Source organism: Doryrhamphus excisus, linkage group LG17, assembly GCF_037039965.1.
Source record: "Doryrhamphus excisus strain RoL-2023G ecotype Guam linkage group LG17, RoL_Dexc_Guam_v1.1, whole genome shotgun sequence".
NCBI classification, from domain to species: domain Eukaryota; kingdom Metazoa; phylum Chordata; class Actinopteri; order Syngnathiformes; family Syngnathidae; genus Doryrhamphus; species Doryrhamphus excisus.
In genome coordinates, this window is record NC_136373.1 from 3,636,930 (window position 1) to 3,660,256 (window position 23,327).

The following is a 23,327-nucleotide window of genomic DNA, read 5'->3' on the forward strand; positions in this document are numbered from 1 at the left end:
GTTGGAAAACTTCCGTAATTGATGTTGACCGCACGTTCGGTCACAGCTAGCGCCTTCGCCAGCCAATGTCAGATGTAAGCAGCCGCCATATTGCATGTTCCAGAGTCTAGTGCCTATAACCTTGTGCGTCTTGCCAGAAGCCACCATGTCAGCCAGCGGCCATGTTGTTTCTAGACTTAGTTGTGATGTGCGGTGACTTCATAGCTGCTGAATAATAATAATAATAATAATAATAATCTGCTTTCAACTCAATACACTGTCACTGTAGACTCACTAGTTTTTACCTGGTTCTTAGTTCTCTTTCGTATTAAAAAGCGTTTGTTGTCCCCTCCAGCGTCCTGGTCCCGTTGATGATGTACACACACACACACACACACACACACACAACCAATGATGAAGAACAAAACTAAAAAACACTTGTCTACTTTGTTGTTGACAAAGTCTGGAATCAGGTGACCAAATGTCCCGTTTTTCCTGAACATGTTCTGTTTTCATGTCCTGTTCATCCTGTCTTTCAGAGGCTGCGCTTAAAAGCCAAAGAAAAAGAACAGTCATGCACATCCATGGTTTTAATTCCCAAGTTCTTGTGACTTTAGAAGGTATTTGAGCCCAACAGGATCAAAGTCAGGTGTTTAATGAAGTGTGCCACCTGCTGGCTGGAGGACCAATTAAGTTTTGGTAAGTTTTAATGTTAAGTTTTAAAAAACATAAAATGTTTTTAAGTGTTTATGTGTAATTGTATGAGCGCAAAATGTGGTGTTTTTCGATTTTTAAAAATGATTACGACTCGAATTGTGTGACGTCTGACCGCGTTCAAATGGAGTTCTGTGATTGGCTGACCTGCCGGTACGTTAAGATGGCGGCCCCCGTTGCTGCCGTGCTGCTGCTCTTAGCTGGTACGGTTGGTCCTGGTCTGTGTTCACATCCAGACCTGGTTCTCGGTCGGGCGGAACTGGTACGAGTTCGGAGCCTGGCCCAACACTCCAAATACGGAGAATGTTGGGCGCATGCGCTGGAGCAGCTCGACGAGCACTGCCGGGAGATGACGTCAGAGACACAGGGTCGTCTGGCGCTCAAATTCACACACTGTCACCTGAGCAGGTGAGCGTTGTTGCTGTCCTTTCTGATCTCACATCCCATTGTAAGAAAAGCGTTGAAACTACAACTCCCAGAAAGCACTGCGATAGGACGTTAACGTTATGATGCTAGTTAGTATATTTTAACAACTCATAAAATGTCTAAGATTGCCAGGTATTACACAAGAGGAAGTGACATCACTGAAGTGAAGCTTTAAACGCTTGTCGCTGTGCTCCTCAGCTCAGGCAGGGATTTCCCTCCATGTCCCAAGGGGTCAGAGGTCAGCAGTTGCACCGCCTCGATGGACAGTGTGGCCTTCAACACTTATACCGAGTTCTTCACGCATACGTACTCCATTTGTCACTTCCTGCACTCTGAAGCCTGGCACAACCGAGCTGAGAACACCATGCACAGGTAAAATACTACATCCTGAAGTACATGTACATCGCTAACACACACACACACACACACACACACACACACGCGTGTGCGTACATGTTTCAGGTTGACAGAAAGTTCTGCAGGTGTAGTGGAACAGCTAGAGTCCACCAAGCATATGGCTGAGGAACTGATGGAAGCCCAGAGTGTCGCCTTGCAGGCACAGCATGAGATCCTGGACAGTGGGGAGGAGCTAAGAGTTACCCTGAGAGACTCCACCCAGGGTAACACAACACACACACACATTATGTAGTACACACCCCGTGACTATACCCCAAATACCTCGGTACCACCATGATGGAACTGTCCGTGTACAGATAGAGGAGGTCCTCAAAGTATTCCCTCCATCGTTCGACTCCATCCTCAGTCGAGGCCCCTCCCCCACTGTAAACACCCCCACTGCATGTTAAAAGCAGACATTTTAACAAGATAAATCGCCGTTTATTATCTACTCAACACAACAACGGAAGTCGTTCTGACCACTTGGGAGTGTGACCAACCACAGCAAAGTGGGCGTGTCTGGAGGCACCCCCTGGTTGTGGGTGGAATACATTAAAACGGACTCTTTTTGCAAGAACCACGAAATACGACTGGAATAGGGGCAGATTCTGGAAGATCTAGAAAGCTTTCTATGCGGGTTATTGTGTGTAACTGCTCTATAGTAGTCCACAACTCGATACATTCATTCATTTTCTACCGCTTTTCCTCACGAGGGTCGCGGGGAGGGGGTGCTGGAGCCTATCCCAGCTGTCTTCAGGCGAGAGGCAGGCCTTGACTGGTGGCCAGCCAATCACAGGGCACATATAGACAAACAACCATTCACACTCACATTCATACCTATGGACAATTTGGAGTCGCTAATTAACCTAGCATGTTTTTGGAATGTGGGATGAAACCGGAGTACCCGGAGAAAACCCACGCATGCACAGGGAGAACATGCAAACTCCACATAGAGAGGGTGGAATTGAACCCTAGTCTCCTAGCTGTGAGGTCTGCGCGCTAACCACTTGTCCACTGTGCCGCCAACTCAATACAAAGGATGGAAAATGAGCATAATAGTGTCCCCTTTAATCAAGCTTGTTCCTGTAGGTCCAAATAATGTCACATGACATCCACAGGTCTGAGGTCAATGTTCTCCGAGTTGAGCAGCGTCTCCAAGGAGCAGCAGGTGGTGCTTTCGGAGCTCTTCAGCAGAGTCTCCTTCCTGCAGAACTTCCTGATGATGGAGACGCACAGTGTCACATCCTGTCTGTACAACGCCGCCGCCCTCTGTGCCTCCTTCCTCCTGACCTCCACCCAGCGCTCTTCCAGAGCCAGGTACCAGCCCGTTATGCTTATTAAAACCCGGTGAGAACCTATGTGGTTCTGTCGTATAGATTGGTGTTGCTGGGTCTGGTGTGTTTGAACTTCTACTTGGAGAGGAAGATCTACCATTTTGTGATGACCTCCGATCATTCTGAGCACACGCTGGTGAGTGAGTGCGCGTGTCCGAATGCGTTGCGTGTGCATGGCTTTCAAACATGTGATGTGGATGTGCAGGAGCTGCTCAGTGTTTACATTGGCATGTTGAGGAGGTTCATGGTGGGCGTGGCATTGTTGGTTCTGCTCTGGGTGTGCGTTCGTTACATGGACCCGGGTCAGCAGAGTCTTCTGGTCCTGCAGCAGCTACGAGATACACATTGTCGCCTGCAGGAGACGCTACAGAGAGCAGGTCGGAATAGAAATATGTTGTGTATACAGGCAATGTAGTCAGTGTTAAACAAGTGTAAAAAGAAGCTAAGCCATGTTAACTTTGATAACAAGTGTAGTGATGCTGAAGTCTATCCACAGAGAATTTAGGGCAATGGAAGAAGACGGAAGAGACTCAGTTGGAGGTAAGAATGGTTAAACCTGGGTGAGATGGAAACAGGAAATGGAAGACTGTGAGATGGAAACAGGAAATGGAATTTCTTTGTTTCAGAGAAGACGAAAAGAGACGCTGGAGAGGAAAAATGGAAGTGATGAAGATGAAGAGGAGGATACATTGGTGTCTCCAAGCACGGACACATCTGACCTGTCACAACTGTCAATCATTGGTCAGTTTGTTGACTTCCTGCTCCTTGATGTGGGCGGAGTCATGACAACTATGTCAACTGTGTGTGTGTGTGTGTGCAGGTTGGAGCTCTGACAGTCTTCTCAGTAGCACCCTGATCACCACGGCAGCAGACACCGTTATTACCCATGATTCCTCAGTGACTCCTGGTCGACGTACTCGCCGCAGATCCTCCTCCTCCACCTCCCCTGTGGTGTACAGCGTCCTGGTGGAGGACAGAAAGGTAGACCGGGTCCTTTGATTGACTTTGACTTTGAATGACCTTGACATTTGTCTCCTCCATCAGTCTCGTTACAGCCTCAGGAGCCGGAAATCCCAAAACTTCTAATGAATTTTTTTTTTACTGTTTTTATCTTATTGTTCAATAAAGTTTTTTTTATTTTTTTTTCAAAGAGTGAACTGTGTACTGGCAACATGAATTTTTGACCGAGTGGACTTTCATGGAAAAGTGGAAATGACATCACATCAGGACCAGATCATTGGCTCCTAATTTCCTATATCACAACATATCATAGCAGTCCACAGATACAACCCCGTAGTACTGACTGATGACATTCTAGCATCCGCTAAGCATTCACACCTTAAGCAGCTGTTTTTCCACAAAGTGACACATTTTTTTCAAATGTGTGTCAAACCGCAATGGAAACAGGAAGTAGCGGAGCCCCCCGGTGGTTCATCTCATAAACTGCACCATGACCTTGCTGAGCAAACTTTGCTTCTGATGGAGACCGACCAGGAAAAAATGTGCAGGAATTTTCCCTCAGTTTTCATTTGCTTCAAGTTTCAGGAAGCCACAAAGGAGGGAAAATGAGATCCAGACCACAAAGGGGCTGGGAAAGAGGGGAGGTGATGGAGGGGCTGTAGTGGAGGGGGGGGGGGGAGTGGCTGGTCCGGGATCAGATGTCCAGACAGAGGCGGAGCAGCAGCGTTCAACTTCACTTCAGCTCCCATTTTTACACAAAAGCTTCAAGCTGACCAGTGAGGACTATCCGTGATCCGTGTGTGTGTGTGTGTGTGTGTGTGTGTACACTTTGTGTGTGTGTGTGTTTGCAAGACAACAAACAGGCTCTGCGATGAGAAGAAGAAGAAGAAGCAAGAGTGCCTCGCCATAGCTGGGAACTGCTGACTCTGCACTTTTGCGGCTTCTTCTCTGGTGTAACCTCTGACCTTCAGGCTCTTCACAGGAGCGCCATGGAGACCGCAGCATGTGGAGGTTAGCAGGAGTTGTCCAGGTGGAGAACAAGAGGAGAACAAGCGGCGGGAAGATGAAGGAGGGAGAAGTTTGGTTCTCCATCATCGACTGCACACGGCTCACCTTTGACCTCTGACCTTCCACGCTATAGGTCACCTGAAGTGACCTGTGGGGGCGTCCGCACGCAAATGAACCGGACCCATAGCGCCCTGCTTGGCGTCGGCCTGCCCCCTTCTCCCCCTCCTCCTCCTCCACCTCCTTCTTCATCCTTCTCCAGTCACTTCAGCACCATGAGGTTCTCCTACCATCTCCACAACACTGCTGGCTGTGGGACAGGTCAGTCAATAACAACAATAAGCCTGTGTGTGTGTGTGTGTGTGTGTGTGTGTGTGTGGAGGGGGTTAGTAGTTCAGTGTGTCAAGAACTGGTTTGAGACCACCAGGTGTTGTCCGAGCCCCACTAAAACCCCAGTAGTCATAGTAGTAGTAGTAGCATTTCTAGTAACAGTAGTAGTCATCATTGTAGTAGTACTACTAGTAGTAGTAGTGTCTCCCAAGACACAACTGTTGGTCACATGACAGGAAGTGGGGTTGTCCGAGCCCCACTAAAACCCCAGTAGTCATAGTAGTAGTAGTAGCATTTCTAGTAACAGTAGTAGTCATCATTGTAGTAGTACTACTAGTAGTAGTAGTGTCTCCCAAGACACAACTGTTGGTCACATGACAGGAAGTGGGGTTGTCCGAGCCCCACTAAAACCCCAGTAGTCATAGTAGTAGTAGTAGCATTTCTAGTAACAGTAGTAGTCATCATTGTAGTAGTACTACTAGTAGTAGTAGTGTCTCCCAAGACACAACTGTTGGTCACATGACAGGAAGTGGGGTTGTCCGAGCCCCACTAAAACCCCAGTAGTCATAGTAGTAGTAGTAGTAGCATTTCTAGTAACAGTAGTAGTCATCATTGTAGTAGTACTAGTAGTAGTAGTAGTGTCTCCCAAGACACAACTGTTGGTCACATGACAGGAAGTGGGGTTGTCCGAGCCCCACTAAAACCCCAGTAGTCATAGTAGTAGTAGTAGCATTTCTAGTAACAGTAGTAGTCATCATTGTAGTAGTACTACTAGTAGTAGTAGTGTCTCCCAAGACACAACTGTTGGTCACATGACAGGAAGTGGGGTTGTCCGAGCCCCACTAAAACCCCAGTAGTCATAGTAGTAGTAGTAGCATTTCTAGTAACAGTAGTAGTCATCATTGTAGTAGTACTACTAGTAGTAGTAGTGTCTCCCAAGACACAACTGTTGGTCACATGACAGGAAGTGGGGTTGTCCGAGCCCCACTAAAACCCCAGTAGTCATAGTAGTAGTAGTAGTAGCATTTCTAGTAACAGTAGTAGTCATCATTGTAGTAGTACTAGTAGTAGTGTCTCCCAAGACACAACTGTTGGTCACATGACAGGAAGTGGGGTTGTCCAAGCCCCACTAAAACCCCAGTAGTCATAGTAGTAGTAGTAGCATTTCTAGTAACAGTAGTAGTCATCATTGTAGTAGTACTAGTAGTAGTAGTAGTAGTGTCTCCCAAGACACAACTGTTGGTCACATGACAGGAAGTGGGGTTGTCCGAGCCCCACTAAAACCCCAGTAGTCATAGTAGTAGTAGTAGTAGCATTTCTAGTAACAGTAGTAGTCATCATTGTAGTAATACTACTAGCAGTAATAGTGTCTCCCAAGACACAACTGTTGGTCACATGACAGGAAGTGGTGGGGTTGTCATGCAAAAACTATATGAAAAGCTACAGCTGAATGCCCTGACCGCCTTGTGATGTCATAAGATGTATACCATGTTGTCATGGTGATGTCATCATTACCTTCCCAGCATGCAGCTGGGCACATGTGAAGGCTAAAAATAGCTTCAGCTGCTGCTGCTGGATGGAAATGACAAGTGGGACACTTTGATTTAGCACTGCCCCTGCCTGCTGCTACCTCCAACTTTTATTTATTGTGTGTGTGTGTGTGTGTGTGTGTGTAAGCTAGAACTAAGATACAGAGGTCCAAGGCTGAGCAGACAGATGAGTGGAGTTGTTTTTAGGTCTACACAGAAGGGGGTTGGGGCCCTTTTAATTGAATGACTCTCAGCTTCCTGTCTCTTATCATTGATAGTGGACATCTGGGGTGTGTTTGTTTTCATCAACCTGGCTCATGAAGAGCGATATCTCATAGGAGGAACCTTTGAACGCAACCACTCAGTGGTGGCCATCTGCCTCGAGCAGTTGGATTTAGTGCTCATCGGAAGAAATGGAAGTCATTTTGTGCTTTTACTTTGAAAGTCAGCCAGCAAGGAAGTGTTTGTCCATGATCACTCAGAAAGAGATATAGAGGATGGCTTTAGAGTTTATGGGAAAAGTCTATTCCCGAGGAACCTAGTGATCCCACAGGAGGTCCAGTGGTGGGACATTGGAGAAGCTACACCTTCTGGAGGTTCAAATGTGCTTTGTGGACTTTGTGGGCTCCAGAAGTGTAAGGTATACATGGACCTTCTGGTCCTGTACAGTAGTGGTTCACATGTAAGTCCAACTTGAGGCACTCAAACATGTCACCGGTTCCGTCTTCATGGATAGAACCTGTAGAAGAACCCAAGGTGGTCTTCATCAAGATGCCAATATCTGTCCTGTATCTTTTCACTACACTGAGCAGAGGCTAATGCTAGGCTAATGCTAGCCAGGAGTGCTGTAAAGGAGGTGGAGCTAGGTCAATTCCAAGGGCCCGTAATGCTAGCTGATAGCTAAATGCTAATTCATTCATTCATTTTCTACCGCTTTTTCCTCACAAGGGTCGCGGGGGTGCTGGAGCCTATCCCAGCTGTCTTCGGGCGAGAGGTGGGGTACACCCTGGACTGGTCGCCAGCCAATCACAGGGCACATGTAGACAAACAACCATTCACACTCACATTCATACCTATGGACAATTTTAAGTCGCCAATTAGCCTAGCATGTTTTTGGAATGTGGAAGGAAACCGGAGTCCCCGGAGAGAACTCACACATACACGGGGAGAACATGCAAACTCCACACAGAGATGGCCGAGGGTGGAATTGAACCCTGGTCTCCTAGCTGTGAGGTCTGCGCGCTAACCACTAGACTGCAGTGCCGCCCAGCTAAATGCTAATGACACATATAAATATCACCTGAGGTTAACCTTCCAGGGGTGTTCTTAATGTTTTGGCGTGATCATCAGTCAATTGCTTCTGTACATTTTAGTTCATATCGTTGTCATGGAGACCGAAGTGGAAGAGAAGAAGACACCCCCGCCTCCTCCCCCGTGTCTCTCTTTCTCTCTCTCGCTTTCTCGCTCGCTCTCTCTCTCTCTCTCTGTCTCTCCGGTCAGTCCACTGACTCAAATCAAGCGCCTCTAACCCACTTCTCTATCTCTCTCTTCTCGCTGCGGCTCCGGCTCGGTTCGTTTCGTTCCGGGCCGTGCCGAACCGAGCCTGTGTGTGCATGCTCGCGCGTGGACCGGAGGCGGTGTGTCGTTGTTCTCCGTGCATGTGGACCGGGCGAGCCGCGGTCTGCCCGAAGCAACATCGTCGTTCATGAGTGGACTGGTGCTGTGCTGCGCGATGTACATGGACAGAAGCAGCCTGAGCACAGGTGAGCGCGCACACGCACGCACGCACGCACACGCACGGTGCCATGACAGCGCTGTCATGGCATGGCACCGTGCTGGGGGGTGGGGGGAAGACACGCGCGCACACACGCGTTGACCGACATCTCGCCCGCATTGGATGTGTGCTAGTGTGGCGCGCGCACGCGCACGTCGCAGGGAATGTGGGCTAGTGTGGCGCGCGTGCACGTCACTGCGTCTGAGGCCAGATGTGGCGCTTGTCACGGTCACGCGCCTGGCGCTTATCGAATACGAGTTGACTGCAGCGTGCGCGTGCGTTCTTTTTGAGGATGATGATGAGGGGCTTCATCCTCTGTGAACAGACACACCCCCCTCTCCTCGTGTGTGCGTGTGTGTGTGTGTGTGTGACCTCTATAACCTTAGCACACATCTACAACCTTCCTCGTGTCCCTGATGACCTCATTTACAACCTCCATGATCTTCACCACAATCGTAGAACCAACGCTAATGTTCTTGATGGCGTCATTGTACTGGACCATCAAAACCTCCATCATCACCACCAAAACCTCAATGACGCTCCTGACATAATCGGGTCAGTGTGTTAGCTTCCTCGGGATGAGTGTTCTGGTAGAACACGTTATGGTTCCAGAGCATCAGAAGACAAAATATCACGGTTGACTCCGCCCACATGTGATCATGTCACTTCCTCATTTGAGAAGTAGTCATTTTTCCCATCTGCTAACGTCTGTTTGGTGTTGTAGCAGTGTAGCACAATGCTAACACAACTCCAACGAGGATGTTGTTGCCATGGCAACGTGTTGATGTTGTCCAGTGTTGATGTTCATGTGCACACAGGATTAGCTAACAGCTAACAACAGTCATTCATTCATTTTCTAGAGCTTTTCCTCACGAGGGTTACAGCTGTCTTCCCAGCTGTCTTCAGACGAGAATAGCGGGGTACACCCTGGACTGGTCGCCAGCCAATCACAGGGCACATATAGACAAACAACCATTCACACTCACATTCATACCTATGGACAATTTGGAGTCGCCAATTAACCTAGCATGTTTTTGGAATGTGGGAGGAAACCGGAATACTCGGAGAAAACCCACGCATGCACGGGGAGAACATGCAAACTCCACACAGAGGGTGGAATTGAACTCTGGTCTCCTAGCTGTGAGACCCGCGTGCTAACCACTCTACCACCGTGCAGCCGCTATATGACATTCATTCATTCATTCATTTTCTAGCGCTTATCCTCACAAGGGTCGCGGGGGTGCTGGAGCCTATCCCAGCTGTCTTTGGGAGAGAGGCAGGGTACACCTGACCTGGACTGGTGGCCAGCCAATCACAGGGCACATATAGACAAACAACCATTCACACTCAAATTCATACCTATGGACAATTTGGAGTCGCTAATTAACCTAGCATGTTTTTGGAATGTGGGAGGAAACCGGAGTACCCGGAGAAAACCCACGCATGCACAGGGAGAACATGCAAACTCCACACAGAGATGGCCGAGGAATTGAACCCTTGTCTCCTAGCTGTGAGGTCTGGGCGCTAACCACTCGACCACCGTGCTGCCCGCTAACAACATGTGATTTGTTGATTGTCATTCATGTTTCTGGCGCTAGCTAGTATGCTAGCAGGCTTGTGATGTGCTATGTTTTGTAGCAGCTGTGTTGACGTGTTAGCGTTTGCTTCCTGAAATGCCGAATAGACAACCTTGGGGACGCCACGGGAACGCCATCGCTTGACCTTTCACCCCTCCCCCACCAGGTCCCTCCTCCAGTCCTAGCTTGCTGGCTAAAGGTCTCTCTCTGGAGCCTCCTTGTAGCCACCAGGGGGCGCTGGATGCCGAGGCCCCCCAGCAGACCACCTGCTCCTCATCGGGTCCAAGCCTAGAAGGAGGGGCTCCTCTCGCAGAGCTTCTGGAGGTGAACAAAACAGGACCACCGCAGTTGCCGGCATGCACGTTGACACCAGCGAGTAGGAGACGGCCTGCTGTGCTGGGACCGAAACCTCAAGGTGAGCGGCGCCGTTTACTATTCAACAATGAGCACTGACATCACACGCACTGACCCGCCCCCTTTTTTCAGTCCCGCCCAAGCCCCCGCACCTACAACAGCAGGCCGGAGCTTTAAGGTCTCGACCTCGAGCTCCGGACAAGCCTCTTCCTCCTCCCCCGCCCGGTAGACCCCTTCCGACAGACCCTCGCCGAACTCCGCCCCCTCGCGCAGATGACCACGCCTCCCCGACCTGCGTGCTGTCGCTTATTGAGAAATTTGAGCGGTGAGTTGTGATGTAACCATGACTCCCACTTTTCCATGTGTGAGATGAAAGTGAGGATGACAAGTGGGAGATGTTTGTCTCACAAACGCTCCGTCCTTCTGGACGACTCGTGAACTTCCTGGTTGTCTTTCACGGAAGTTTTATGGAAAGATTATTATTATCATTAATATGTTGGCGTGTTTATTGATTAGTGTTTTTTGTTGTTCTGCATCAGCGAGCAGATTATCATGGTTCCTGACATCACCGGGGGGGCTCTGTGTCCCCGCCTCCTCGACTCCGCTTCTTCCCGACCTTCATCCCCACCGTCATCAGGTCCTCCCCGCACTGAGGAGGAGGAAGAGGAGGAGGACCTCGCCTCTCACGAGGATGTGATGCAAGAAAACGAGAAGCTGGCACAGGGGGAGGAGCCACAAATAGAAAGAGACCTGGAAGACGAGCTGATTGAGCATCCGCCTGTGGACCAATCAGAAGCCCCGCCCGAGCGTTTGTCCCTCCCTTCCTCACAGACTGACGGAAAGCTAGCCAATCGCGACAGTGGCATCGACAGTATCAGCTCGCCGTCACACAGCGAGGAGCTCTGCTTTGTGGGTGTGGACGAAGGGGGCGGAGCTTATCCATGTGCTCTCCCTCGCCTCTCCAGCTCATCCTCGTACGCCGGCGAGGACGGCGGGGCCAGAAGGCGGGACCTCTCTGAGGACGCTGACAGCGACCTGGAGGAAGAAGAGGAGGCGGAGCTGACGCTTGTGATGCCGCCCCCACGACAGGACTTGGCTGAGGTAAGATAGTCACATGATTTTTTCGAAAACTTATCACATGCACACGCAAAGTGATGTGATGCAAGGTTTGCGTTGCAGCTGTCTGTCCAACAGAGAGTGTTCCACATCGCCAATGAGCTTCTTCACACCGAGATCTCCTACGTGTCTAAGCTGCACCTCCTGGACCAGGTCAGTCGCCACGGCAACATGCAATCGCCCGCCTTAAATAGTGTATTGATGCGTGCCTCTTTGTCAGGTCTTCTGTGCCAGACTCCTGGAGGAGGCGCGCTCCCGCTCGTCCTTCCCTTGCGATGTGGTCCACGGAATCTTCTCCAACATCTGCTCCATCCATTGCTTCCACCAGCAGTTTCTCCTGCCCGCCTTGCAGAAGCGCATGGAGGAATGGTACGTGCGTCGCGGTTACCTCACATCCTCTTCTCGCTCTTGTTCGAACACTCAATCAGAAATCTTACTTATTGTGTGGAAATATGGGCTAATAACTATAAAAGCAATCTTCACTCGCTAAATGTACTGCAAAAAATGCCAGTAAGGATAATTCATAATGCCGCCTACAGAGAACATACTAACTCCTTATTTCTAAAATCACAAATACTTAAAACTTGCTGATATAGTTCATCTTCAAACAGCTAAAATAATGCATAAGGCTAAAAATAACCAATTACCTAAAAATGTCATCTAATACTTTGAACTAAATTTGAAACACTTATATGCTAGGACTATGTTAAAAAGCCATAGCATTTCAGTATGTGGAATCAAACTATGGGATGAACACTTACTATATTGACACTTACTATGGTACCCATTATGTCATTGCATGGTCATATCACCTCGTACTTCGGTACGTGACAAAAAATTATAATTTAATTTAATTTAATTTAATTTAATTTAATTTAATTTAATTTAATTTAATTTAATTTAATTTAATTTAATTTAATTTAATTTAATTTAATTTAATTTAAAATTATATTAGGAAAGCAGGAAGTGAACAAATGCAACAGTTACTGATTGTAAAAGTACCAGATGGAGGGGTAGGATTTAATAAGCTTTGCTTCTTCCTACTCCTTTTGGACATGTGGAACTGTGAACTGATTATGGGATGCATTCAATTGTAATCTGATGCACGTTCAAATGAAATTAAACCATTACCATGACTAATTAATGCTTCTGCCGTGCATGCAGGGACTCAAACCCACGCATCGGAGACATCCTCCAGAAGCTGGCGCCATTTCTGAAGATGTACGGCGAGTATGTGAAGAATTTCGACCATGCCATGGAGCTGCTCAACACATGGATGGAGAGGTCGGCTCAGTTCAAGAGCATCATCCACGCCATCCAGGTACATTCTGCACTGTGCAGTGGTGGTCACATGGTGTCGCATGTCACGTGATGCTGAACTCTGCATGTGTGTGTGTGTGTGTGTCAGAGGGACGAGCGCTGCGCTAACCTGACGCTGCAACATCACATGTTGGAGCCGGTCCAAAGAATTCCTCGTTATGAACTCCTGCTCAAAGATTACCTTCACCGCCTGCCTGACGACGCCCCCGACTACAAGGACGCTCAGAGTACGCTAACCTCCATTGTTTACAAGATGGCTTCATAGTGGTGTAGTGGTATCGTAGCATCTATTTATTGATAGATTTAAACAACTGTGGATGTCATGTGACCATCTCGTTTCTCCACAGAGTCGCTGGAGCTTATCGCCACGGCAGCAGAACATTCCAATGCCGCCATAAGGAAGATGGTGAGCATCTATAAAACACAGAATGGAATGTTCCCGAAGGTTTTTGATGATGATGATGATGTTTCCAGGAGCGAATGAGGAAGCTGCTGAAGGTCTACGAGCTGCTGGGTGGAGAAGAGGATATCGTGAACCCGACCAATGAGCTCATCAAGGAGGGACACATTCTCAAACTGTCCAATAAGAACGGCACATCGCAGGACCGCTACCTCATCCTGGTACCCGCCTCCTTCCACGCCGCTTCTGTTTCCGCTTCTGTCGATTAGCTGACCTCTCACCTTTGACCTATCATCCCCTTGTAGTTCAATGACAGGCTCCTCTACTGCGTTCCCAAGCTACGTCTGATTGGCCAGAAGTATGGCGTTCGCGCTCGCATTGACGTGGACGGCATGGAGGTGAGACCTTTGAAGGAGGGGGCGGGGTTAGCACAGACACCCGTGACAGTCATGTGACTTGTGTGCAGCTGAAAGAGATAAGCAGCGCTGCGGTTCCGAGGACTTTCCTGGTTTCGGGAAAACAGCGTTCGCTGGAGCTGCAGGCCAGGTAAGCACAGAGGCCGCGCCTCCTCGCCAAATCCTCGTGACCTCGAAATGACCTCCTGTCCTGTCTCGCCATGTCTTTGTAGGACAGACGAGGACAAGAAGGACTGGATCCAGGTACGGTGTGACATCAGTGCAGACTTCCTGGTTCACTTACCCAGCATTGTAGCTTCTCTTTCAAAATAAAATACCTTCATCATGTGTAGGCTATCCAGGCGACCATCCAGAGACACGAGCACACCATGGAGACGTTCCGTCAGCTGACATGTTCTCTGCGAGATGACGAGGCCACGCCCCCTCACTCCCCGGTAACACACACACACACACATTGTTGTTGTGATGTTTGTGTTAGCAATCACAGTGTGTATGTGTGTATTTGCGTCAGAGCTGTGCGGAGCTGGGCAAGCGAGCACCAACGCCAATCCGTGAAAAGGAAGTGACGCTGTGCATGAAGTGCCAGGAAGCCTTCAACGCCATCACCAAGCGACGCCATCACTGCAAGGCCTGTGGTCACGTGAGTCCCGTCACCGCCGACGCCAACGTCGCCTTGACGACCACTCACTCTGATGCATCTCTGTGCCCGCTTCAGGTGGTTTGTGGAAAGTGTTCCGAATTCCGTGCTCGCCTCTCATACGATAACAATCGCACAAACCGCGTGTGTGTGGACTGCTACGCCATGTTGGTGGGCGTGTCCCCGACGCCATCCGTCATGGCTACTGCTGGCCTGAGGAGGCGTTCCATCCTGGAGGTGAGTGACTCGTTGCGGCGCCCGGCGATGGAGCCTGGCGTTGCGATTGACTTCTCTGCTGTCACCGTAGAAACAAGCCTCGCTGGCGGCTGAGAACAGCGTCATATGCAGCTTCCTGCATCATATGGAGAAAGGTGGGGGGCGGGGCTGGCAGAAAGCGTGGTTTGTCATTCCCGAAAACGAGCCACTGGTACTCTACATCTACGGTGCCCCTCAGGTGGGACCCCGACGTGCCATACATCATGTTGTCAGGATCACCATAGCAACAGCAGCTGTGTTGTGTTTTATTTTGGCAGGACGTGAAGGCTCAGCGCAGCGTTCCGCTCATCGGCTTTGAGGTGTCGCTCCCAGAGTCATGTGACCGCCTGGAGCGTCGGCATACCTTCAAGATCTGCCAGAGTCACCTGACGCTGTACTTCAGCGCAGAAGGGGAGGAGCTTCAGCGTCGCTGGATGGACGTGCTCTCGAGGGCCGGAAAAGGGGAGGAGCCTCAGTCCCACCAGCCAATTGTAGAGAGCGTGGAAGAGGAGGAAGGGGAGGAGCTGGCAGAGGGCGACGTCGACAACACGTGATTTGATTAGACGAGGAGTGGTGCTGGGGGCGGGGTCATTTCATGTGCATGACTCCACCTGTCCGGTGGTATGGGCGGAGCCTCCTTGTTCCACTTGTGACATCACAGCTGACTCAAAGCACAATCATCATCCACATCCTGCAACCATCACAATCAAGCTGTCAGAGACCCCGTCCATCTTTTTTTTTTTTAAACACTAAATTTAAAAGAGGTCAAACCTTAATAACCCTTTGACCTTCATGTGTCATTGCTCTGAGGTCCTCCGCTGGCTCAGTTTGGTACTGCACATGCTTTATGGACGTATACCTGTTTCATCATCGATTTCTGCTGAGTCAGCAAATTATTTTTTTATGTCATTGTAGTGTTCATGTCATCAGTCAGTATTCAAATATAGAAAAAATGACGTTAAACTAAGTGATATGAACTTTGACCTTTGGAGGAGAAACTAGAAATTAGACCATCTGATGCGTGGGCTCTCATGACCTCTGACCCTTGGACAGTGTTTGCTAGTAATGCTCTTCTTGGTGTAGTTGGATGTGTGTGTCTTTGTTGTTTCCTTGATGCCAAAAGAAAAGTACACATTCAAACTATAGTCCACTTTTGTAAATATAATTTATTTACCTGTAACCTTCAGGCAACGTCAAAGGTGCCCGTTTGCCGCTAGCCCTGCTTAGCAGTGAGCGGACATAGTTTTTTTTGGGGGGGGGCTAAGCTAGGCTAATGTTATCGTGGACAAAGAACATGTTTGTGTGAAAGTGTTTCTTTTTTTTTTCCAACTTGAGCTTCAGCCGCCTCACTGGCCTTCACAGCGTGTTCTTGTTAGCGTGTGCTCCCTCAGTGACCTTACAACTGGACATTCACTGACCTTAAAATGGACATTTATTGTCAAGGTTCCGACAAAATCTGTCCATCTGAAGCCGGGCTGACCCACAAAGTGATAAAGGACGGTGCTTTAGTAACGGCAACATGGTGCTGAACGCTAGATTAGTGTTTTTCATCGTTTCATGGCATGCTAGCCAGGAGGCTTCATGTCACGTGAAGGCTTCGTTATGCTACAGCGTCGTCACTACGCCGGCTCTTCTAACAGCAACTTGATCCTTTTATGGCGCTCGTGCAAGGGTTGGACACGTCACTTACAATTCTTTGTCAAAATGCTAGGGGGCAGTGTTTTCCTGCGGTGGCTAGCTATTTAGCTTCCTTTGCAGTAGAATAGAACAACGGCAAATTAAGTGACACCCACATTGTTGTTGTAGTGGGAACTAATTAATTTTACTGTACAATTGCTCATATTTATATCACATTCATATAACTGCTAATATTTGAATATTGCATATTTCATTCATTTTTTGTTTATACGTTTTTTGCGGTGTCGGTGAACCTCAAACATCGCCGGATGGGGGAGGGACTTACGCTGGCGCTGTGACAGTGTAGCATGATGAAGACTTGACTCGCGACTGGTGCATGTCGACGAGAGTTTACATATGGGTCACAAGGTAGCGCTGGGAATTGAGCTGCCTTACACCTCCCGAGTGAACTTGTTGTGTCCAATGAGACAAGTGGCAGTCTTATTGTTATTATTGTTGTTTCTATTTTTACACGTGTTACAACCTGTAAAATGGCAGCCAGACAAACTTAATATTATATTGCAATGTTTAAAGGACTTCCTGTCAGCAGCTGTTAAAGGGGAACTGCACTTTTTTTCAGAATTTTGCAAAACATGAACACATTTCTTTCCCTTTTCTGTGCATTCTAGCGCAAAAAAAAATGCTATGTATGTAATGTAAAAAAAATGCAGTTCCCCTTTAAGGAAACAATCACAAGCTAAAATGACATTGTATTGCTGTGGTATCTTGCCTTGTGTTGCCATGGTAACCGTCAGGCTCCCGAAACTTGCTCTTCTTCGATGTCCCACAGCTTGTGATGTCTTGTTGCCATGGTGACCTCCAAGTTCCAGTGCTGCTGAGTTGCCCTGACAACCAAAAAAGCGGTTGATTATTGATAACAGATTATTGGTTAGTGGCCGGCCACTGCCTTCCTTTCAGCTGGTGTGTATGACATGAAAATAAAGTATTGAAAGGACCGGACTACTGCTGTCATAATTACAGTTTATTTTGCTATGGGAATGAAAAACAATCCCAATTATAGCACTGAATATTGAAGACAAGATTATTATAAAGAAAAGTTTTTATTCGTTTATTATCGTATCTTTCTGGGTTTATGTTTTTACTACGACTGTACTGAAAAACAAACGTATAAGTCCCACCTCCTAATCGCTTCACGGCTCGCTGATTAGTCAGGTAAGCTGTCCATTAAAGTCAGCCGATCTGTCTGACGTCAACCCGGACTTTCCCCAACAACTCCACTTTCCCATAAGAAACCGATCAGACAGACGAAAACAAACAAGATGGCCGACTGGAGGGCAGGATTCGATGTGGCAGAGCGGCAATGATTGGCTGTCAAGGGTCAAAGCTGCAATCTTATTGGTTTTAAGGTGATCAGCTTTTCCCGGTAGTCCCACCCACTTTTGATAGAACTGGAACATATAGATAAACCTAGAACCAGCTTCTCGTTAAAGTTAGAAAATATTGTAAATATACAAACACTTGCAACGATTTTAACTTTATCTCTTGGCCTCTTACATGCTTCTCGTTTGTATTTTCTTCGCTTTTAAGTCAATGGAAGACTGACGGGATTGATTTGTCTATTGTATTTCTACGCTCGAAGATGCATGTGCGTGTTTGTGGCTGCTGGGAAATCAGAAACGTCTCTGCGCTCCTCTTGCTGGCTGGCCGCAAAACTGTCTGTTTGGATCCTCGGAACCGCTGGAGAAATGTCCTCCATCGGTCCCGACCAGAAGACCAACGGGCTGGAGCCTGAGACGGGAGTCCTTCAGCCGCAGACCGTCTTCGTCATCCTGGACGCGGCAGAAAGTCTTAATGTGCTGCAGTGAGTCACCGTTATCATATGAATTCTCTTTTTGGTTCACTTTCTTTTCTTCAGATTGATGTCTTCTGATCTTGCTAATAATGTTTCACATGGGCCGTGGAATAATTACACTTTGTACTTCCACAATATTCTAATCCACTTTCTATTGTGCTTGGCTGAAACCAAAAGTAGTTTGTCAACGTCATTTTAGTGCAGAATGAAAATATGAAACAATAAATGTCGACAATTTGAAGCAAATATGAATAATAATTATTTGTCACACTGAACTGACTCAACGTCAATCAACTTTAAATAGTTAAAATGTGGAAGGAGTTAAAAAGTTGAATTAAACTAATAAAACTATAAGACGTTGTTACTGACTCATAATAGAAATGATGATGAAGAACAAGGTCAGAGGTCATTGTCTGTCTTTCAGTGTGTCTGACTGGCTGTTGTAGGACTTGACCTTTGACCCCTGTGCCTCTGTGATTTCTACTGGAATGAGTCAGATCAGATTAAGTAGTACACACACAAACACAAACACACACGCGTCGTCGAACGCCAACACATTCAACGTCGTCCTCCGTGTTGCTCAGGATGCCTATTTTCCTACTGTCATTGAATGTGGCAGGATAATGGGGGTCTCCACGGTGATGCAGAGATGGAGGAAGTGACTCAGCAGAAACATACACATTCTTTTTTTTCAGATTTTTTTTTTTTTTACCACATATGCCAAGGAATGTAATGGAAAAGAAGAAGATGTAGTGCAGTCCTATTGAAATATACATAATGAAGATTGCTACAATTCCATTTATTATTATATTCGTTTAGATTATTATATTCGTTTAGTAGCCCGCCACTTGCTAGGACTGCTTCCAGTACACTTATGGCCGACAAGCGTCTTATTCACGACAGATATGCATATTTGATGAATGGCGTTATCATCATTTCCTATGCAGTCGTTTCTCATCTCTGCTTTAGTGAAAGGCCAAGTATCTATGGTATTCAAGCTGTGGTTGCCTGCCTTCTGTTGTGTACACCCCCCCCACCCCCATCTTATCCACCTCACCCACAACTTCCTCAGCTCAGACCCCAAGCAGTAAAGGTGGGCTCAACCGCATCCCCTTTGCTCACCATCAACACTGGGGTTCCACAAGGATGTGTGTCGAGCACATTCCAACAAATCATCAGCATATCGGTTTTCCAATATCGGACATAAATCTAATCTAAATATTTTTTTCCTAAGTAGAACCTGAGGCGGCTGCACGGCGGTCATGTGGTTAGCGCGCAGACCTCACAGCTAGGAGACCAGGGTTCAATTCCACCCTCGGCCATCTCTGTGTGGAGTTTGCATGTTCTCCCCGTGCATGCTTGGGTTTTCTCCGGGTACTCCGGTTTCCTCCCACATTCCAAAAACATGCTAGGTTAATTAGCGACTCCAAATTGTCCATAGGTATGAATGTGAGTGTGAATGGTTGTTTGTCTATATGTGCCCTGTGATTGGCTGGCCACCAGTCCAGGGTGTACCCCGCCTCTCGCCCGAAGACAGCTGTGATAGGCTCCAGCACCCCTACAACCCTCGTGAGGATAAGCGGTAGAAAATGAATGAATGATTCATTCTTCTTGAGGGCGAGTGACGTCATCCGCAGTGGGAACAGATGTCTGATTGGTCCCATGTGTGCTCAGGGTGGAGTCTGGCATCGTGGCCGACATTGAGGTGGATGCTCTGCTGCCGTCCGACTGCGATGCCTTCTACCAGATCAAGAGCCAGCCCATCGGCATGAGGTAAGCGGCCCTAAGTGGAAGATGGTCGGAGGCCATAATTATGTCATTGACGGAGCGTTTAGCATTAGCGGCTAGTTATGTAGAAGATGACAGCATCACGTGATGTCTCCTCAGTGGTTCCTCCAACGCCTGCTCGTCCTCATCTTCGTCATCGTCCGTGTCTGCGGCCATGTCGTCCAGGTAAGCGCCTCAACTCCTCGCTGATGGTCGTATCCGGCTGCCTCACTGACGCCGACGTCTGGCAGGGTTCTGCTGCGTCAGGATCTGATGCGTCAGCAGGCGCTGCAAGAAGAGCAGAAGGAAGCTCAGCAGCTCCCGCGTCTGCCCGCCTCCTCCACCCCCGTCTGTGTCAGCCTGTCCTCCAGCAGACCCCCCGCTCAGGTGCCAGTGGAGGTCCTGAAGGTACAAAGTCATTGTTGATGTTGTAGTTCTCTTTCCCACAATGCACCAGTGCTGATGTCACATGACCAATCAGGTGCAGACCCATCTGGAGAACCCCACCAGGTACCACATCCAGCAGGCACAGAAGCAGCAAGTCCGACAGTACCTCTCCTCCGCCAATCGCAACACTTCAACACCCTTGCCAGGCGCGGGCCCACAGCTTAGCCCCGCTCCCAACGTCTGCCACAAAGTGGAGGTACGACTCCACACGCTGGTCGGGGTCCTCTTGAGCCTGCCACATCACATGACCCGGTCTCTGATTGCGTCTTTCAGATGGAAGAGACGGTTATTGATGACATCATCAGCTTGGAATCCAGCCTCAATGACGACTTCCTGACGCTGCTACACTCGCCTCAGCAGCTTGCTGCCACGGTAACACCACCAGTGTGTGTGTGTGTGTGTGTTTCAAAAAGAAATGATGAGTCGGTGTTTTTCCACTTGTCTTCTGGTCTTGTGTTGATTACTCAGATCCCTCCTTCCTCTTTGTGTCTGTGCTTGCTGAGGGAAGTTTTTGGTTTTTCCTCCTAAAGGGTCATTTCCTCCTTTTTTTAACAGTCTTCATAAAGAAAGAGGAAGTGTGTGTGTGTGTGTGTGTATGTGTGTGTGCATGTGGAGTCAGTCAGTCAGTCAGTTTGTGTCGCGGCAGCACGATGAGGATTTTAGTTTTCCTGCAGGAACATGACAAGAAGCGACTCAAAGCTGAGGTAACGTTTGTTGTCTTGATAGAAGCGAAGGAATGCGGGCAACGTACGAACGAATAGTAGCATTTAGCATTGCCACCAGCTTAGCTCGGTTACAATAAACTTAGAGTCGTTAGCTATTTCCTTTGTAAATAACTATTTCTGTATAAATAACCACTCACGGTGTGATCTGATTGGTTGTTGTTGCAGCTGCCGGCGGCGGGAAACTTGCTGGACGTCTACGGGGACAGCGGCGGGATGGCCGTATCGACCGTTGCTGTTAGCAACAGCTGCCCTGCCGAGCTGCTCGCCGTCAAACAAGAGCCCAACGGTGGGTGTAAAGTTTTTTAATATTGCCGTCGTTACCGTCTGGCAACCTCTATGGAACGATTAATGACATAACATATAGATGATTAGCCCCGCCCCCTTGCCCTAGCGCTCTGTATGTGTGTATGTGTGTGTGTGTGAGAGAGACTTTGTTGAGTCAACACAACTGCATCCTCACACGCACAAATGTGACAACATCAGCACTTCTCACTTCCTGTTAGCTTCTCTTGGGCAAGGAAGTTGTATTAAATGTTAAATCGCGAACAGGAAGTTGATGTGACGGTGATGATGTTTCAGAATTGGACACAAAAGCGCTGATGAAGGAGCGACAGAAGAAGGACAATCACAACTTGAGTGAGTCTCCATTAGCGACTGACCACGCTTAAATTCTTAGCATGGTCGTTAAGACCAGTTGTCGTTTGTTGCAGTTGAGCGGCGAAGACGCTTCAACATCAACGACCGCATCAAAGAACTGGGAGCGCTTGTACCCAAATCGCCCGACCCGTCAGTACGCTCGTTAGATGCTCAAAGGATGTGCTTGCATTGTGTCCACTAACGAGGCCAGGCCTGTGATTGGACAGGGATGCCAGGTGGAACAAAGGAAGCATCCTGAAGGCGTCGGTGGATTACATCCGGAAACTTCAGAAGGAACAACAACGAGCACGCGGCATGGAACAACGACACAAACAAATGGAACTCACCAACAGGACTTTGATGCTCAGGATACAAGTCAGTCCAGCCCACATGACACCGTGTCCACCAATCAGAGCGCTCGCTCATGTATCAATGTTTATTGTTGTTTTCAGGAGTTGGAGCTTCAAGCCCGCCTTCACGGCGTTTCCTCTTCTTCTTCTTCTTCTTTGGATGGCGCCATAAGTGACCCACAGACCTTCCTGTCTTCGACCAGCGGCGCTGCCTTGCCACAGTCTTCAAACTCATATAGGTTAGCCGAGCTTAGCGACCCTCACGATCCTGCCCACATCTTCTCTTCGGACCTGATGAGCGACGTCGGGCTGATGGCGCTTGATGACCTCGGAGACATGCTAGTGGAGGACGGCGGCGGCGGCGGAGTGATGTCACCGGCAGGGGGCGCTGATCCCATGCTGTCCTGTGGAGCATCACGCTGCAGCAGCAGGAGAAGCAGCTTCAGCATGGACGACGACCTCTGACCAATACCTGTCTGTCGCCATGGTAATGTTTCATCACCATGATAACCTCGCGATTACACTCAGTCACCGTGGTAACCATGTCTTTCCTCTCTACCGTCTTAAAAACATCACCCTCTGGCATCATGGCAATCATAACATCCCTTTGTTGTTGCCGTGGTAACCACTACAAATAGACTCAAGAGGAAAAAAATCTGGACACACATTGTGATGTCACAATGTCTCTCGAACTTTTAAATGAAGTTTAGCAGCCAATGACAGTCCACCAATCACTGAAAGCTGCGACCTGATTGGTCAATAGAGTTCAGCGACACTAACTGCAAGCATTCTTGTCTTCCTTTTGCTTTTTATCCGATAGAAAATATTTCCATTTGTTTATATTTTTGTCTGCTGGTAATCATTTCTCTTCGGAGACACCTATATCTGTGATGTCACATTTTAGCTGGAGATTTACTTCATCACTTTTAAATGTTCACTGCTGGCAAATCCCAGGAAAAAGAAGGGAAATGTTAAGTTTTTATTCTCACCAGCAGAGAGAGTCGATATTTAGTTATTTTTAAATTTACATTAGCTTGCAACACTTGTGTGCTAGCAGTGAGCGCGGACGTTCTAATGGAACAAAAGTAGCATTAGCATTATCCAATGCTAACTGCTAACGAGCACAGCTTTAGCTTGCTAGCACTGAACGAAGTGTTGATCGTATTTGAATTGCTGTGATGTCGTTGCTTTTGTAACAGATGTCAGTATCACATGGAGCGTGATATATATATATATATATATATATATATATATATATATATGAACACACAAACACTTGTATATATAAATAAAAAACTGTTTACAATTCATTTGTACGAGAAGCAACTTCCTTGAATCGAGTAAGTTTGTCACTCACCAGCAGGGGGCAGCAAAAACTTACTATGACTGA

At 48.0% G+C, this 23,327-nt stretch overlaps 3 protein-coding genes and 1 long non-coding RNA gene across 5 annotated transcripts; 3 read left to right on the forward strand and 1 right to left on the reverse strand.

Moving 5' to 3' along the window:
• Window positions 1–531: 531 nt before the first annotated feature.
• On the forward strand, window positions 532–4,037 carry LOC131136770 (uncharacterized). Its single transcript, XM_058083999.2, has 10 exons — window positions 532–1,101; window positions 1,318–1,491; window positions 1,582–1,739; window positions 2,634–2,832; window positions 2,892–2,985; window positions 3,055–3,226; window positions 3,346–3,389; window positions 3,476–3,590; window positions 3,670–3,830; window positions 3,894–4,037. Exons 1-10 carry the CDS (start codon window positions 752–754, stop codon window positions 3,933–3,935), a joined length of 1,509 nt encoding a protein of 502 aa, XP_057939982.2. The 5' UTR covers window positions 532–751; the 3' UTR covers window positions 3,936–4,037.
• A 600-nt stretch (window positions 4,038–4,637) lies between these two features.
• fgd1 (FYVE, RhoGEF and PH domain containing 1) lies at window positions 4,638–17,190 on the forward strand. Of its 2 annotated transcripts, XM_078798254.1 has the most exons (19): window positions 4,638–4,820; window positions 4,951–5,135; window positions 10,191–10,439; window positions 10,511–10,703; window positions 10,918–11,479; window positions 11,558–11,647; window positions 11,715–11,863; window positions 12,659–12,815; window positions 12,903–13,041; window positions 13,162–13,220; window positions 13,289–13,435; window positions 13,520–13,612; window positions 13,681–13,760; window positions 13,843–13,873; window positions 13,963–14,064; window positions 14,142–14,270; window positions 14,346–14,504; window positions 14,575–14,721; window positions 14,801–17,190. In XM_078798254.1, the coding sequence occupies exons 1-19, from the start codon at window positions 4,813–4,815 to the stop codon at window positions 15,074–15,076; spliced, it is 2,955 nt and encodes a 984-aa protein (XP_078654380.1). In that variant the 5' UTR covers window positions 4,638–4,812; the 3' UTR covers window positions 15,077–17,190. The 2 variants fall into 2 exon arrangements, with proteins under 2 accessions (XP_078654380.1, XP_057940256.2); XM_058084273.2 differs by lacking the exons at window positions 4,638–4,820; window positions 4,951–5,135 and adding an exon at window positions 6,204–8,436.
• Window positions 14,313–17,444, reverse strand: LOC144902002 (uncharacterized). Its single transcript, XR_013630227.1, has 3 exons — window positions 17,339–17,444; window positions 16,930–17,044; window positions 14,313–15,213 (listed from the first exon to the last, which is right to left on the reverse strand). It is a non-coding gene; the product is annotated as an uncharacterized LOC144902002 (long non-coding RNA).
• Window positions 17,445–17,778: 334 nt separating this feature from the next.
• Window positions 17,779–23,226, forward strand: tfe3a (transcription factor binding to IGHM enhancer 3a). Its single transcript, XM_058084275.2, has 11 exons — window positions 17,779–18,021; window positions 19,687–19,785; window positions 19,900–19,965; window positions 20,031–20,187; window positions 20,261–20,422; window positions 20,500–20,598; window positions 21,117–21,237; window positions 21,531–21,587; window positions 21,662–21,737; window positions 21,815–21,962; window positions 22,040–23,226. The coding sequence occupies exons 1-11, from the start codon at window positions 17,804–17,806 to the stop codon at window positions 22,400–22,402; spliced, it is 1,566 nt and encodes a 521-aa protein (XP_057940258.2). The 5' UTR covers window positions 17,779–17,803; the 3' UTR covers window positions 22,403–23,226.
• The last annotated feature ends 101 nt before the right edge of the window (window positions 23,227–23,327 follow it).